This window comes from Mytilus trossulus, chromosome 10, assembly GCF_036588685.1.
Source record: "Mytilus trossulus isolate FHL-02 chromosome 10, PNRI_Mtr1.1.1.hap1, whole genome shotgun sequence".
Classification (NCBI taxonomy): Eukaryota; Metazoa; Mollusca; class Bivalvia; order Mytilida; family Mytilidae; genus Mytilus; species Mytilus trossulus.
This window is the reverse complement of record NC_086382.1, coordinates 77,397,404-77,412,859: the sequence shown is the minus strand read 5'-3', so window position 1 is coordinate 77,412,859 and position 15,456 is coordinate 77,397,404. Positions and strand designations below refer to the sequence as shown.

At 32.7% G+C, this 15,456-nt stretch overlaps 1 protein-coding gene across 2 annotated transcripts in view; it reads left to right on the top strand.

The window, feature by feature from the left end:
* The first annotated feature begins 31 nt into the window (after positions 1–31).
* LOC134688596 (dual specificity protein kinase TTK-like) overlaps positions 32–15,456 on the top strand; it is a 49,843-nt gene continuing 34,418 nt past the window's right edge. The window contains exons 1-9 of one of the 2 annotated variants that reach the window (XM_063549408.1): positions 32–150; positions 2,632–2,711; positions 3,053–3,204; positions 5,313–5,386; positions 8,171–8,280; positions 9,014–9,151; positions 11,142–11,211; positions 13,783–13,941; positions 14,917–15,056. In XM_063549408.1, coding sequence (XP_063405478.1) covers positions 2,642–2,711; positions 3,053–3,204; positions 5,313–5,386; positions 8,171–8,280; positions 9,014–9,151; positions 11,142–11,211; positions 13,783–13,941; positions 14,917–15,056 — 913 coding nt within the window. In that variant the 5' untranslated portion in view covers positions 32–150; positions 2,632–2,641. The remainder of the gene's footprint in view (positions 151–2,631; positions 2,712–3,052; positions 3,205–5,312; positions 5,387–8,170; positions 8,281–9,013; positions 9,152–11,141; positions 11,212–13,782; positions 13,942–14,916; positions 15,057–15,456) is intronic. The other variant, XM_063549409.1, reaches the window with a different exon arrangement.

Here is a 15,456-nt window from a genome sequence, read left to right as displayed (position 1 = left end):
ATTGGTCTGTCCAATCATTGAGCTTTTTACAAAATTCTTTGTCAAATCAAAACAACTAAAAAGCACTTTAAAAAATGTCAGGGAAATATAAATGGATGTGAAAACCTTGAGTATATAAATCAACAGAAATAAGTTAAATTGTAAAAGAAGGTTACTGAATTTTTAGTATGGTTTATAAGGGGGGTTTATAAGTTTATAAATCTAGTACTACTAAAAGTCAAATCGGCACCTGGTTAATTCGGCACCTATAGGCTATAATTTTGGCCACAGACACAGGCATTTGTTTCTATCCATGGGAAGGTCGACTATTAATAATAGAAGCTTCATAAGATAAGATAAGATAAGATAAGAAATTTTATTTTAAGTCGGGTTACATTAAATACAAACATAAGCTCTGTAGAGCTTTTTGCCGACATTAATAACAATAACAACACACATATTAAGATACATAAAACACACATATGAGACATACAAATTAAGATAGCTATATTGCAAGTAAAAAGTTCATAAATAAAAAGCATAGCACATGCAAGCATAGCACTAAAACTGTAACATAAGCACATGCAAAGCCGAATGAAATAAATAAAGCAAACTATATATATATATGAGTCTACCTTACCATTGACAGAAACAGTTGCCTGTGTTTAGCTATAGGCAAAGTCAAAACGGCCACTGGTCAATTGGTTTGTTTTTTCTAAAAAACTAGTAATTACGATGCGAAATATGTTCTAGTTACCCCCCTTTGGCCGATCATTTGATATTCTCGCATAACTGAATTTGAATTGTGTTCACTCCACCTTTAGTTTTAAAGTGAATTCTTTTTCCTAGTCATTACATTAGAATACGTTAGAGTAATCAGATCGAAATTTACCCACCCGCCCTCTCTTTTTTTTTTTTTTTTTGTCAAATTTCTAGTTTATTTATTTTATTTTATTTTTGCATTTTATGCATCAGTAACTTATGTGGCGGATATTTAATTTTTGTGGCCCGCCTTAATTTATATTATTCTAGTTTAACTGAATAAGTATTAATATTTGTATATGTATTGGTAATTGTTCTTTATATTATTGTAATTCATGTATGTAAAGATTTATGTTTTCGGCCAAATAAATTTATATTATTATTACAGTCTTTTATGAAGCCAAGAAGTAATTATGGATATATTAATACTATAGAAAACGTCAAATCAGCACCTACATAATATGCACATTAATGCTATTCCAGGTTAACATGAGAATCTATCCTGCTTGAACTATTGACGTAATTTTTTCATTGTGGCGTCCGATATTTTGTTTTATGATATCAATATTACTGGAACACGAGTGATGTCCAGTAATGGCGGATAAATACGGATAAGGTGTATTTAAAGTCCTTTGGATATTTGGTAATTCAACTGGCACCTTATACTGTCTTACTAAAAAATCTGCCTAGTTCATTAACAACTACCAACAAACCAGCAGTGTAACATCAATGCTTTAATAAAACTCTTCAGTGGCAACCCCTAGCAGAGCGAATGGCCAGATCATACAAAACAAAAGTCCTATTTGTTAACTGACATTAAGTTATATGTGAAAGATGAGGAGCCCCATGAGTTATGGTGTATAGAAAGATATTTAACACTTAGTAGCGGCACAGAATTAATGTTAGCACTTGCCTATCATCATGATCATGTTCCTGGGTGTGACTCATTTACTCTCTGGAGTTATTACATTTCAAAACATAAATACTTTGCAAAAAATAAATACTAACTCAATCACCCACTCACCTGATTCCCTGCGGCTGTAGAAAGAAAACCAGTACGTGTTCAAACAGAAAGATTTTGAAAGCATTGAAAATTGTGCACCGTATTATCAATCCAGCTATCAGATGGCAATATGATCATGACTATTACAAAAAAACCAGGCTTAAGTAGGCTGTGGACTATTTACTCTCACTCAATCGCAGACCTGTGTGTTTCTACATGTAGTACATGTATACAATTAATGTATACATACTTTTAGTATTTATATATCTGGCGAAACATCTGTTGACTCTGAGGTGGTTCAAAGCACTGTCTTTGGACCAATCTTGTGTCTTATTAAATAATGTTATAAGGTTTTTAACTGTTAAGTTGCACTCACCTATATCAGTTTTAATTTTTAATAAGTATGATACAACTCTATGTATTTTAATGCATTTAGAAATTTCATTAGGACATTCCATGTTTAGGGGTCAGTAGAAGACATGGCTTATTTCATGACGGGTAGATTGAGGTATATAAATCAAAACTGACCAAGGCCACCACAAAACTGCAATCAGATTTGGAACTGTATACATAAGATTTAGTATTTTCTGACATGAAATTATGGCAAAAACTTTTTCACAGTACATTGTTGCCTCAGACATAATGTTATGAAATATTGTCTTTACGATATTTACCTATAGATGAAATGTATATAAGTTATTACTTGAGTCAATCGCATACACATGATACAGAATATGGCATGTATGGTAGAGTTTACCAAGTCATTTCAAACAGATTTACAGTTTGCCCTTATTTAGTATATTGTTTCATCACTGTTCCAGGTTAGAATAGTAGGGTTGAGATCACAAACATACTTAATCATGTTAATTCCTTTTTTTATTTTCCAGATCTGGAACCATGACATCCATGAGCTCTCTAAAGAGTAAGCTACACAAACTAAAGAAGGAGGATACCAGTGAGGTGACAGGTTGGTATTGCCTACATGTAGCTTATCTGGCTTTGTTTTAATACATGTATGAAATTATCTGTCACTTAATCAGCATGCAATGCCAGATTGATAGCTTAACCTAGCCATTTCATAAATGAGAAAAGATATGAATGTCCACTCTAAATGGCTTTAGATGTAGAACTGTCCTTTTAATTAAAAAATCAAAAGCATTAAAAATCTTTGAAAATTACTATGTTCCAAAATACTACTTTCATGACTTTATCTATCATGATCTATTCATTTTTAAAAAGAGTGAAGAAGCTTGCAACTTATATCTCTTACCATTCCTTCTCTTTACTTAACTCCTATGAATTTTTCAGATTATAAAACATGGATGAAAAAGATAGATGACTGTGGGAACCGTGCTGAAGATTGGTTAGAATATACAACTTACATGAGACACAATCTGAACTTCAATGATAGGTTCCAGGCACACAACTTCCTCTCAGATTTGTACGAGAAAGCTTTCAGGGTAAGAGCTCAATAAAAATTTTAATGTTAGGTTCCAGGCTCACACCTTTCTCTCTGATCTGTTTGAGAAAGCTTTCAGGGTTAGTGTTCCATAAAAACTTCAATGATAGGGTCCAGGCTCATAACTTTCTATCAGAATCCTCTCTGATCTGTATGAGAAAGCTTTAATGGTGAGTCTTCTATACTGTGTATACAAACTTTAATGTTAGGTTCCAGACTCACAACTTTCTCTCAGATCTGTATGAGAAAGCTTTCAGGGTGAGTCCTCTATACTGTGTATACAAACTTTAATGTTATGTTCCAGACTCACAACTTTCTCTCAGATCTGTATGAGAAAGCTTTCAGGGTGAGTCCTCTATACTGTGTATACAAACTTTAATGTTATGTTCCAGACTCACAACTTTCTCTCAGATCTGTATGAGAAAGCTTTCACGGTGAGTCCTCTATACTGTGTATACAAACTTTAATGTTAGGTTCCAGACTCAAAACTTTCTCTCAGATCTGTATGAGAAAGCTTTCAGGGTAAGTCCTCCATACAAACTTTAATGTTAGGTTCCAGACTCAAAACTTTCTCTCAGATCTGTATGAGAAAGCTTTCAGGGTGAGTGGCAGACAGATCTATGCAATTTTTATGGGTACATAGCAGACATACACATACTGTCAGGGTTAGTAGCTGTCAGGGTAAGTAGATGTCAGGGTTAGTAGCTGTCAGATCTATACACTTTTTCAGGGTTAGTAACTGTCAGATCTATACACTTTTTCAGGGTTAGTAGCTGTCAGATCTATACACTTTTTCAGGGTTAGTAACTGTCAGATCTATACACTTTTTCAGGGTTAGGGCCTGTCAGATCTATACACTTTGTCAGGGTTAGGGCCTGTCAGATCTATACACTTTGTCAGGGTTAGGGCCTGTCAGATCTATACAATTTGTCAGGGTTAGGGCCTGTCAGTTCTATACACTTTGTCAGGGTTAGGGCCTGTCAGATCTATACACTTTGTCAGGGTTAGGGCCTGTCAGATCTATACACTTTGTCAGGGTTAGGGCCTGTCAGATCTATACACTTTGTCAGGGTTAGGGCCTGTCAGTTCTATACACTTTGTCAGGGTTAGGGCCTGTCAGATCTATACACTTTGTCAGGGTTAGGGCCTGTCAGATCTATACACTTTGTCAGGGTTAGGGCCTGTCAGATCTATACACTTTGTCAGGGTTAGGGCCTGTCAGATCTATACACTTTGTCAGGGTTAGGGCCTGTCAGTTCTATACACTTTGTCAGGGTTAGGACCTGTCAGATCTATACACTTTGTCAGGGTTAGGGCCTGTCAGATCTATACACATTGTCAGGGTTAGTAGCTGTCAGATCTATACACTTTTTCAGGGTTAGGGCCTGTTAGATCTATACACATTGTCAGGGTTAGTAGCTGTCAGATCTATACACTTTTTCAGGGTTAGGGCCTGTCAGTTCTCTCCAAGAAAGCTTTCAGGGTATTAAAGTGCCTGTCAATTCTATACAAACTTTCAGGGTTAGTGCCTGTAAGATCTTTGAAATAACGCTAGAGGTATATGTATATATCTGAGATCACACTTTCTTTTTTTATATCTCAGAGATCACACCATAGTTATGTATATCTGAAATTACATTATCAGTATTTATATATTAGAAACACACTATACATGTAGCCATGTATATTTGAGATCATACTATTTTTATTTATGTCTAATATGTTACACAATCTTAATTTAAATCTGAGAGCACACTATCTTTAAATTCAGAGGTCACACTATATCATTTAGATGTCACACCAAATTTATTTATATCTTAGAGATCACACTATCTTTATATATAAATCAGAGAGCACCTGAGCACACAATCTTTAAATCTGGGAATTCACACTATATCTCTCAGAAGTCACACCATATTTATTTAGATCTGAGAGCATACAATCTTTAAATCTCAGAAATCACACTACAGTATAGCACTCAGATGTCAGACCATAATTATTTATATCTCATAGGTCACACTATCTTTATTGATATATTAGATATCACACTACATTTATCTCTTAAAAATCACACCATCATTATTGATATCTCTCTATCTTTTTTTACAGGCTATTGATGGAAAAGAAAACAAAGACAATGAAGCATTTGCTCATCTATTTATAGACTTTGCTGAGGTCAAAAGGTAATATTACATATAGATCATTGTTATAATTTTGTAAGATTGTGGAGATAGCACAAAGATACCATACAGTACTTATGTGAGATTGGTTAACTAATATTTGTTACAAGATCAAGATTTACTTCCCAAAATTGCAAATGCAGCTCTGAACCAATTTGTTTTGTCCTCATCATCATGATCAACATTAATTTCTTCATTTCTTGGGCCACGGTTTTTTAACTTGTTGGTTTACGGATTTTCCCTATGAAAAAGTCGGGTCGGTCGGTCAGGAAAAAAAGAAAAAAAAATATCTTTCAAGACAAAAAAAATGCAAAATAAATATACATTTCATCTTTCTAACAAAATGTTTTTTTTATGCTATTTTGTCATCATTTCAAATTTATTTCGATGAAATATTCTTGCACAGCTGTCATAAATATCGCATGACATTTTCTAATGATTTGCCGTAAAAAAGGGGGTGTTCACAGACAAAGACGAAATTTAATCGTCATTTCACAAACAAGAATAACAAATTCGCGTAGCTCTTAATCAATTCCAGAAAACTTGGTGAGTAATGATCTTAAAAAATGAAAACTGATAAAGAAAAAAAATGTAAAAAACGTCGTACGAAAATAATTTTCAACACACGTGTCAAAAACGTAATTGACTCGTCCATGGAAAAAACTAGATTATCGGGTTAATCTGGTGTCATGCATTCCCGTTTTTATCCAAATGGACGATTTTTTTTATATTATCCATGAAACAAGAAAATTCTAAATGACTTATTGATATTCAGAACTTTTTAATACTTCCAAAGTGCTTTCCACCTGTCCACATTTGGACAAGTCTATTTCTATGAGATTATGCATCTTACAGACTGATGACAAATAAGGGAAACGAACTTATTGTGTAATTGGTTTAAAACACAGATTTCATTCAAAATTATTTGCGTAAACAACATTTCAAGGTCAGTTATAATTGATTTGTCTATTTTTAGAAACGTAAACTGAAAGTTTTATTTTTTCACAACAGAGAGTGTTATCAATTTTGTTAGTGATTCATGCATTCCTTTTCACAAAAAAAGAAGAATTTAATTATTTTTCAGGGATAATGTAGTTGTTTGGGTCAGGGGGAATAAAAAAGCATGAAAAGTCAATTTTATTTTTATTCTAGGAATCGGCAAAATCGGGTCAGCGGATCCGTAAACCAACAAATTAAAAAATCCTGGCCTTGTAGGGGTTTGGGCACATCAAAACTATAGTCACAACATGTACTTATAGTACAATATTAACTTAAGGCCTAAATAAAAATAAAAAAAAATTATTTTTTTTTACATCGCATCTATTAATGATCTGTATGGAAAACTTGGGTGATTTAACTGCCAAATATTCTCCATTTTAAAGGCGTTTGTCACTTTTGGTTCATGTTAGATGTAATGAATATAGCAATACTGGTCGAAGGCATCGTTAACATAATCATCCTGATCTACGGATCACAAAAAGGCCACGGACGTATGTTAGGTATATGTCCTTGCAAAAGACCATCCCTACATAGAATACAACGTCCGTTTACAAAATAGTTTGTACACACGTTGATAGTTTTGTAAATGAACTCTGCTCTTCAACTATAAAGATACAGAGTAACGTTTATAACATGATTTCAAAGCGTTCAACATCGATTTCAAACAAATGCTTTGAAATTCTAAATGCAAGTGTTCATGCCAAACGCTCACTTGATAACAAACTGACTTAGTCGTTATACGATAAAGGTAAAACCCGAAGATTCCAGTAAAAAAGTTTTGAGCAGGAAATACAAATATAAGATTTTTGGTAGGAACGAAAAAATAAAATAAAATAAAATCTTGCTGGTAAATACAAATAAAAGATTTTCAGGCGGAACAAATTTATAGGGTCGGTTGGTAAAGGGCAAACAAACAATATTTTAATTTAAGCCTAAGGTGACTCGTGGGTACAAAAATTTCAGCAAAAAATTAAACCTTTTTTTCATTACAAATTTTATTTATTACACTATTAGGTATTACTTTTTGGTATGGTACAAAAATTAACCAAAAAAATCAATTCGGTTTGACCCCAGATTACTTTTAAAATGTTTATATCATTGAAAAAGCTCTAAATTATCTCCCTTTGGTTCAAAAATGCCATTTTTTGTCATTAAATTTGAAATATCTTTTTTCACTCATCGGTGACCTATATTTTTTTATTATTGTTTTCAAATAAGCTGTACATAAACTAAATAATTGAAAAATTAAGCGATTTCTTATATTAGGTTATTTTTTTATTTCGAAATTACCTCAATTTCGCCTATTAGTTCAACAGAAAAAAAGGACATTAACAAAATTGTATGCTTCTTCCAGAGGCAGATTGTGAGCTTAAATGAACGGTGACCCCATTTTTTTATTTCATTTTTCTTTTAAGTATATGATAAAGTTTATTTATAAAAAGATATAGCCAAATCCTATATTAGAAAAAAAAATTGATTTATACCAAGGAGCCCCCTCAAAGCTTTTATTTTGTATTCTCTGATATTTTGTTTGAGAGGTTTTGTCTTTTCCTTGACCTGACTTTAATTTTCCTTAGAATTCAAATTTATGTGGGGAATGGTTTTCTTCAATGATGAAATTATGGAAAATAACAATGGCTGTTTTGTTTGAGAGTTTTTAAAACAGCAATTTCTTACCGTGGTATAGCTAAATAAAGTGAATGTTAACTGCCATAGTACTTTGTTTAGTCAAGAAAACTTATTTCCAGAAACAAAGGCATATTTTGATACTTGATTGATAATTTACAGTGAACAGTTGCTATTGGAAGATGCCATCCAGCTGCTAACAGAAGCCAGAAACATTGTCAAAAGATATGCCATAGTTCATATTGCTGCAGCAGAGCTAGAGGTCAAAGAGGGTAAACATTGAAACTTTGTGTTTAAAGAATATTATAAAATATGCATTTAAATTTGACTGGCCCATAGGGGTGCCAGAGCTTTTGCAATCATTTTGTGTCCATTGTGAAAACCTTTTCAATTTTCAAGGAGAAAAATATTTGAGTTTTGAAGTTATTTCCCCTGAAATATACATCTTACACAACTTTCCCTGTTATAAACTACAGTAGCTACAGTATAAGTGTAAACTGCAAAAAAGATGAGCATGATAAATTATTTGTTCTCTAAAAGTTGATTTGTTTAACTGTTTTATGCAATTTTGACTGTTACCTAAATACCAAAATGTGCTAGCTTAAACATGTAAATTGCAAAAATGTTAAGCAACATAAAGAGTTACTGTATTATGTGCATATTAAAGTCATAATTAGTTTTAGAAAAATCACTTGTTGAGCAGGTGCATCAGTGCCTGTTTATATGGATGCATATATGGTTAAAAGGGGATAGGTTTGTTGGACATCAACCCAACAGAGCAATGGTCTGTATATAACATTGAATGTATACATGGCAAATATTCTAAGTCATTTTATTTTGAATATTTGATGAAAGTTTTTTTCATATATTGTTCAGGTTGGTGTCTCTTGACAATTTATTTAAATGAATTTAAGCAAATAAAGGAAAATTTTCAGTTAGATTTTTAAAATGCAATGCCATCAACCATTTATTTTTGGTAAATTTATATTTTTCTTTGTTTTGTAGGAAACATCAGTAAAGCCAGAAATATTCTGAACAAAGCTAGATTGTTTAAATTTGAACCTACAGAACTTTTGGTGGAGGCTCTAAAGAAACTAGATGCTGGAGAAACTGTTTTACTCTCACCAAGGCATAGAAGATACAGTATGTATAGTCACCAACATATTAAGTAGAGGCTTAAGTTGCATTGTCTGCAAAACCTCAAATTTATTCTAAAATTATTGAAATTAACAAAGGTGTGGCTGCAAATTATTGACCATTGGCTGATGGACACTCTTAAACAGAACAACAATTCCATAGTTAAAAAACTTGTTCTATACTGACAAGGTTGCCATTATTTATATTACTGAGGTTCTATACTGACAAGGTTGCCATTATTTATATTACTGAGGTTCTATACTGACAAGGTTGCAGGTTGTCATTATTTATATTACTGAGGTTCTATACTGACAAGGTTGCCATTATTTATATTACTGAGGTTCTATACTGACAAGGTCGCCATTATTTATATTACTGAGGTTCTATACTGAAAAGGTCGCCATTATTTATATTACTGAGGTTCTATACTGACAAGGTTGCCATTATTTATATTACTGAGGTTCTATACTGACAAGGTTGCCATTATTTATATTACTGAGGTTCTATACTGACAAGGTTGCCATTATTTATATTACTGAGGTTCTAAACTGACAAGGTTGCCATTATTTATATTACTGAGGTTCTATACTGACAAGGTTGCCATTATTTATATTACTGAGGTTCTATACTGACAAGGTTGCCATTATTTATATTACTGAGGTTCTATACTGACAAGGTTGCCATTATTTATATTACTGAGGTTCTATACTGACAAGGTTGCCATTTGTTATATAACTGAGGTTCTATACTGACAAGGTTGCCATTATTTATATTACTGAGGTTCTATACTGACAAGGTTGCCATTATTTATATTACTGAGGTTCTATACTGACAAGGTTGCCATTATTTATTGACAAGGTTGCCATTATTTATATTACTGAGGTTCTATACTGACAAGGTTGCTATTATTTATATTACTGAGGTTTGACAAGGTTGCCATTTGTTATATTACTGAGGTTCTATACTGACAAGGTTGCCATTATTTATATTACTGAGGTTCTATACTGACAATGTTGCCATTTGTTATATTACTGAGGTTCTATACTGACAAGGTTGCCATTATTTATTGACAAGGTTGCCATTATTTATATTACTGAGGTTCTATACTGACAAGGTTGCCATTATTTATATTACTGAGGTTTGACAAGGTTGCCATTTGTTATATTACTGAGGTTCTATACTGACAAGGTTGCCATTATTTATATTACTGAGGTTCTATACTGACAAGGTTGCCATTATTTATATTACTGAGGTTCTATACTGACAAGGTTGCCATTTGTTATATTACTGAGGTTCTATACTGACAAGGTTGCCATTATTTATATTACTGAGGTTCTATACTGACAAGGTTGCCATTATTTATATTACTGAGGTTCTATACTGACAAGGTTGCCATTATTTATATTACTGAGGTTCTATACTGACAAGGTTGCCATTTGTTATATTACTGAGGTTCTATACTGACAAGGTTGCCATTATTTATATTACTGAGGTTCTATACTGACAAGGATGCCATTATTTATATTACTGAGGTTCTATACTGACAAGGTTGCCATTATTTATATTACTGAGGTTCTATACTGACAAGGTTGCCATTATTTATATTACTGAGGTTCTATACTGACAAGGTTGCCATTATTTATATTACTGAGGTTCTATACTGACAAGGTTGCCATTATTTATATTACTGAGGTTCTATACTGACAAGGTTGCCATTATTTATATATATGAGGTTCTGCAATATAAATAAACTACTACAAAAACTTGATCGGTTGATACAATTTTCTGTATCTGTGAAATATATTTTTTATACGAAACTTAACAACTTTTAATGACTTAGATTCTGAATTTAAGTAAACAATGTGCTGAGTTTCCAATAGGTTGTCTGTAAGCAGAATACTATATGTCATTATTTCTACACTACATTATCCTTTCATTAAGTTGTCACATCTTACCTTACAACAAACTGATGATAAACAATTTTATATTTTTGTAGGTTCTAGCCAAAGTAAAGTCAACCTGTCTGATGATAGTCAAAACATCTTCCATGGTGGTGCTCCTGAAGGGTAGGAATTAATGTTAATCTTATTGATATGTGATAGTCGTGTTTTATGGGGATTCCATAAAGGACAAGTCTAGGGTTCTTTGACATCACTTTATTAAGTAAACATAGGAAATAAATAACCCTGCAATAACAATAGCATATAGTTATTAATATCACAGTCTTATTAAAGTCTTATACTATAAACATATAAATATTATACTGGCGTAATAACAATGTTACAAGATCGTATATAATATTCTATTCCATATACAATAAACTATACTGTGTATAAACTTAAAGAATGCGGTGACATTCACAATATGCAATACACTCGCATTTATATCTTTCTAAATACAAATGCATACTTTTGATAAGTCGTATCAAATAGTATATCATTATAATCAACCAAGCGCATTATAAACAAGTCGAATGTATCGTACTTCATAAACGAGTGTCATTCATAAAACCTTTAACATCCAAACGTTATTATCAGTTCACTATAGTATTCTATCAAGTTCATATGCACTACTGTAATGCGCAATATCTATAGAGAATAATACATGCCAAAATCCGTATCATATGTCGTATCATCCGGAGACATCAATATCAGCCCGAGGGCCTTTAGGCCCGAGGGATGATATTGGTCGAGGGTGATACGGCATGTGATAAGGATTTTGCCATGTACTATACGCTTTATCATATATTTCAACAGACCTGTTTTCTGATCCATAGCACTGGGTTACCTTCAATTCTGCTTTTGTCTTGTTTCAGAGCCTTAAAATAACTGCTCAATTATTTATACGAGGCACCTGAGTTACCTTACAATTAGTTGTTTTGAAAATATTTTGTTTATTATTGTATTTATTTGAGTGTTTTGTATTTTTTATAGTTGCATTTAGTGTGCCAAAAAATATGTTGTATAAACTTGATGTTCGTGACGTCATATACAATATGAAAACTTGACGTTCGTGACGTTACATACCAAACAATGACGTCATTCAAAAAATTGACCTATTTTTAGGAAATTTTTTCTTTAGCAAAAAAAACAAAAAACTGACTTTCTGTAAAAAAAAAAAAAAAAAGGTATGCAATACGGGTTTTACCATGCAATACGGGGTATGCGATACGGGGTATGCAATACAGGGTAGGTGATACAGACTGGAAAAACGAACCTTTATTAGATATACAAAATAGCTGTATTTTGTAGTTAATATATGATAAATGTAGATACAATATAATATAATATGACCCTTACCAATCTGTGGAACCAGGTTATAAATCTAACATCTACAGTACAACCAGTATGTTACAGGGACATAATAATCTATGTGTCCTGAAAATAATACACAGTAGTAAATACTAGGATCTAGAAAAAAGTGATCCCTTATATAAAATACAACATATTAAAGACAAATAAAATCAAGCTATTACACAGAATAACCATATAAGACAATATGAATGCAATTGTCAATGTGACGACATAGATCCATAACTGAAAGGTCAAGGTCACTTTCAAAATCATTCATAAATCTCTCGTTCTACATTCAAACTACAGATTCAAATCATATATTCTCAGATTAATACATCAACTATCTTACTCCTATCATATCTAAGGTCTATGGGCAAAATTACCTATAAACGGGCAGAATTGTATAGCATGCACTGCATACGTCTTTCATACACCACAAATAATATGAAATCTAATTACCAGATATAAAGAATATAATTTCCTATAACTAAAGTTGTTCCAAAGTGTGGAAACTTCAGTGAGTAATCACGAGCACTAAATATAATGTCTCTATATAAGTTTCATCACTATATACGGTTTCAATAAGAAGTATATATTAAATATGTATGTCTCCAATTTTCAAGAGTTAACCACCATTACTTCTTTTCCAAAATCTGAGGTGTGTCCAGAATGACCAATTAGAACTGACCGTAAAGGTAAACAAGGTGTGACAATTTATTTACTAATGAGTTGGACAGGTAGATACTATTACAATTATGCTCAATGAAGTATGACTGACTAGAACTTCCATACATTTTAAAGTGTGAAAAGATAATAGACTATAAACCAAAAGATCAAATAATCAAAGTGAAGTAATCGAGTCTAATATCTGGCATATAATAAAATGTAAAATACTAATAAATGAAATACGTAAAAATATACTCTGTCACAGATACATGACCTTGACTTACTTCTGGAAAACAGATATACTCTGTCACAGATACATGACCTTGACTTACTTCTGGAAAACAGATATACTCTGTCACAGATACATGACCTTGACTTACTTCTGGAAAACAGATATACTCTGTCACAGATACATGACCTTGACTTACTTCTGGAAAACAGATATACTCTGTCACAGATACATGACCTTGACTTACTTCTGGAAAAGAGATATACTCTGTCACAGATACATGACCTTGACTTACTTCTGGAAAACAGATATACTCTGTTACAGATACATGACCTTGACTTACTTCTGGAAAACAGATATCTGCTAGTTTAAGATTCTTATTTGTTTAACTTTAATATGTATTGTAACATTTTCCTTTAAAAAAAATATATATATATTTTTATATTTAGAAATTTACAAGAACATATTGGACCAGATGAAATGGAGACTGCACCAGTTATGATGGAATCTCATAAAGAGAAATATGTAACAGTTCGGGCCAACTCCTGTAGACCTGCCATGAGAAGCTATAGTAGTACACCAGAAATGAGAAATCTCCAGTGGAAAAGGTAGGGTCTACCACTATATGTCCTTTGGACACATTCTTTTATTTAAGTATAGTTAATCTTGAGAACACAACTCCTCTTACACCTTTTTATACAAAACTCTCATACTTGGTATGATGATTGTATGCCATTCATTTTGTACCTCCTTTTTTATTAGACATTTTTTATGCTCCACCTATGATAGTAGAGGGGCATTATGTTTTCTGGTCTGTGCGTCTGTTCGTTCCTCTGTCCGTCTGTTCTTTCGTCCATCTGTCCCGCTTCAGGTTAAAGTTTTTGGTCAAGGTAGTTTTTTTTTGATGAAGTTGAAGTCCAATCAACTTGATACTTAGAATACGTGTGCCCTATGATATGATCTTTCTAATTTAAATGCCAAATTAGAGTTTTGACCCCAATTTTACGGTTCACTAAGCATAGAAAATGATAGTGCAAATTTCAGTTTAAAGTTTTTAGTCAAGGTAGTTTTTGATAAAGTAGAAGTCCAGTCAACTTGAAACTTAGTATACATGTTCCCTTTGATAAGATCATTCTAATTTTAATGCCAAATTAGAGACATTTTTTCCTACACGGTACACTAAACCTAGAAAATGATAGTGCGAGTGGGGCATCCGTGTACTGTGGACACATTCTTGTTATAGAAGTCATGGGACTATGACTTGTTTTGCATGTATAAATGTATTTCGAGAATAAAAAAAAACTCCTCCAAAAAGATATGACAGAAAGCTTTCATGCTTAATATAATTGTTAGCTATAATATGTAGTTAAAGCTTTGCAGATGTCCGTCTGTAGTTTTTTTTGTTGCAAATAGAATTGAGAATGGAAATGGGGAATGTGTCAAAGAGACAACATCTATTTTATACTTGTCTCAGCTACATGTCACCAGGTAAACACAATTTGTGACAGTAAAACTCTTAATGGACGTCATCAAATCTTCAGATACAATACAGTTATCTCTTAATTCTATTATTGCTGTCACAGGAAAGACATAGGTGTACCACAGAGAGTACGGAAGCTTAATTTACCCTTCACAACAACAGCTGAGGAAGAAGAGGATGAAGAGGGGGTAGAAGATATGGATACTATGGCTGGTTTTACTCCACTAGAACCTCAGGCTAGTTGTAAGTAAAAAACCTCATAAGAACCTCAGGCTAGTTGTAAGTAAAAAAACCTCATTAGAACCTCAGGCTAGTTGTAAGTCAAAAACCTCATTAGAACCTCAGGCAAGTTGTAAGTAAAAAACTTCATAAGAACCTCAGGCTAGTCGTAAGTAAAAAACCTCATAAGAAACTCAGGCTAGTTGTAAGTAAAAAACCTCATAAGAAACTCAGGCTAGTTGTAAGTCAAATACCTCATAAGAAACTCAGGCTAGTTGTAAGTCAAATAACTCATAAGAACCTCAGGCTAGTTGTAAGTCAAATACCTCATAAGAAATTCAGGCTAGTTGTAAGTCAAAAACCATGAAAACCTCATAAGAAACTCAGGCTAGTTGTAAGTAAAAAAACCTCATAAAAACCTCAG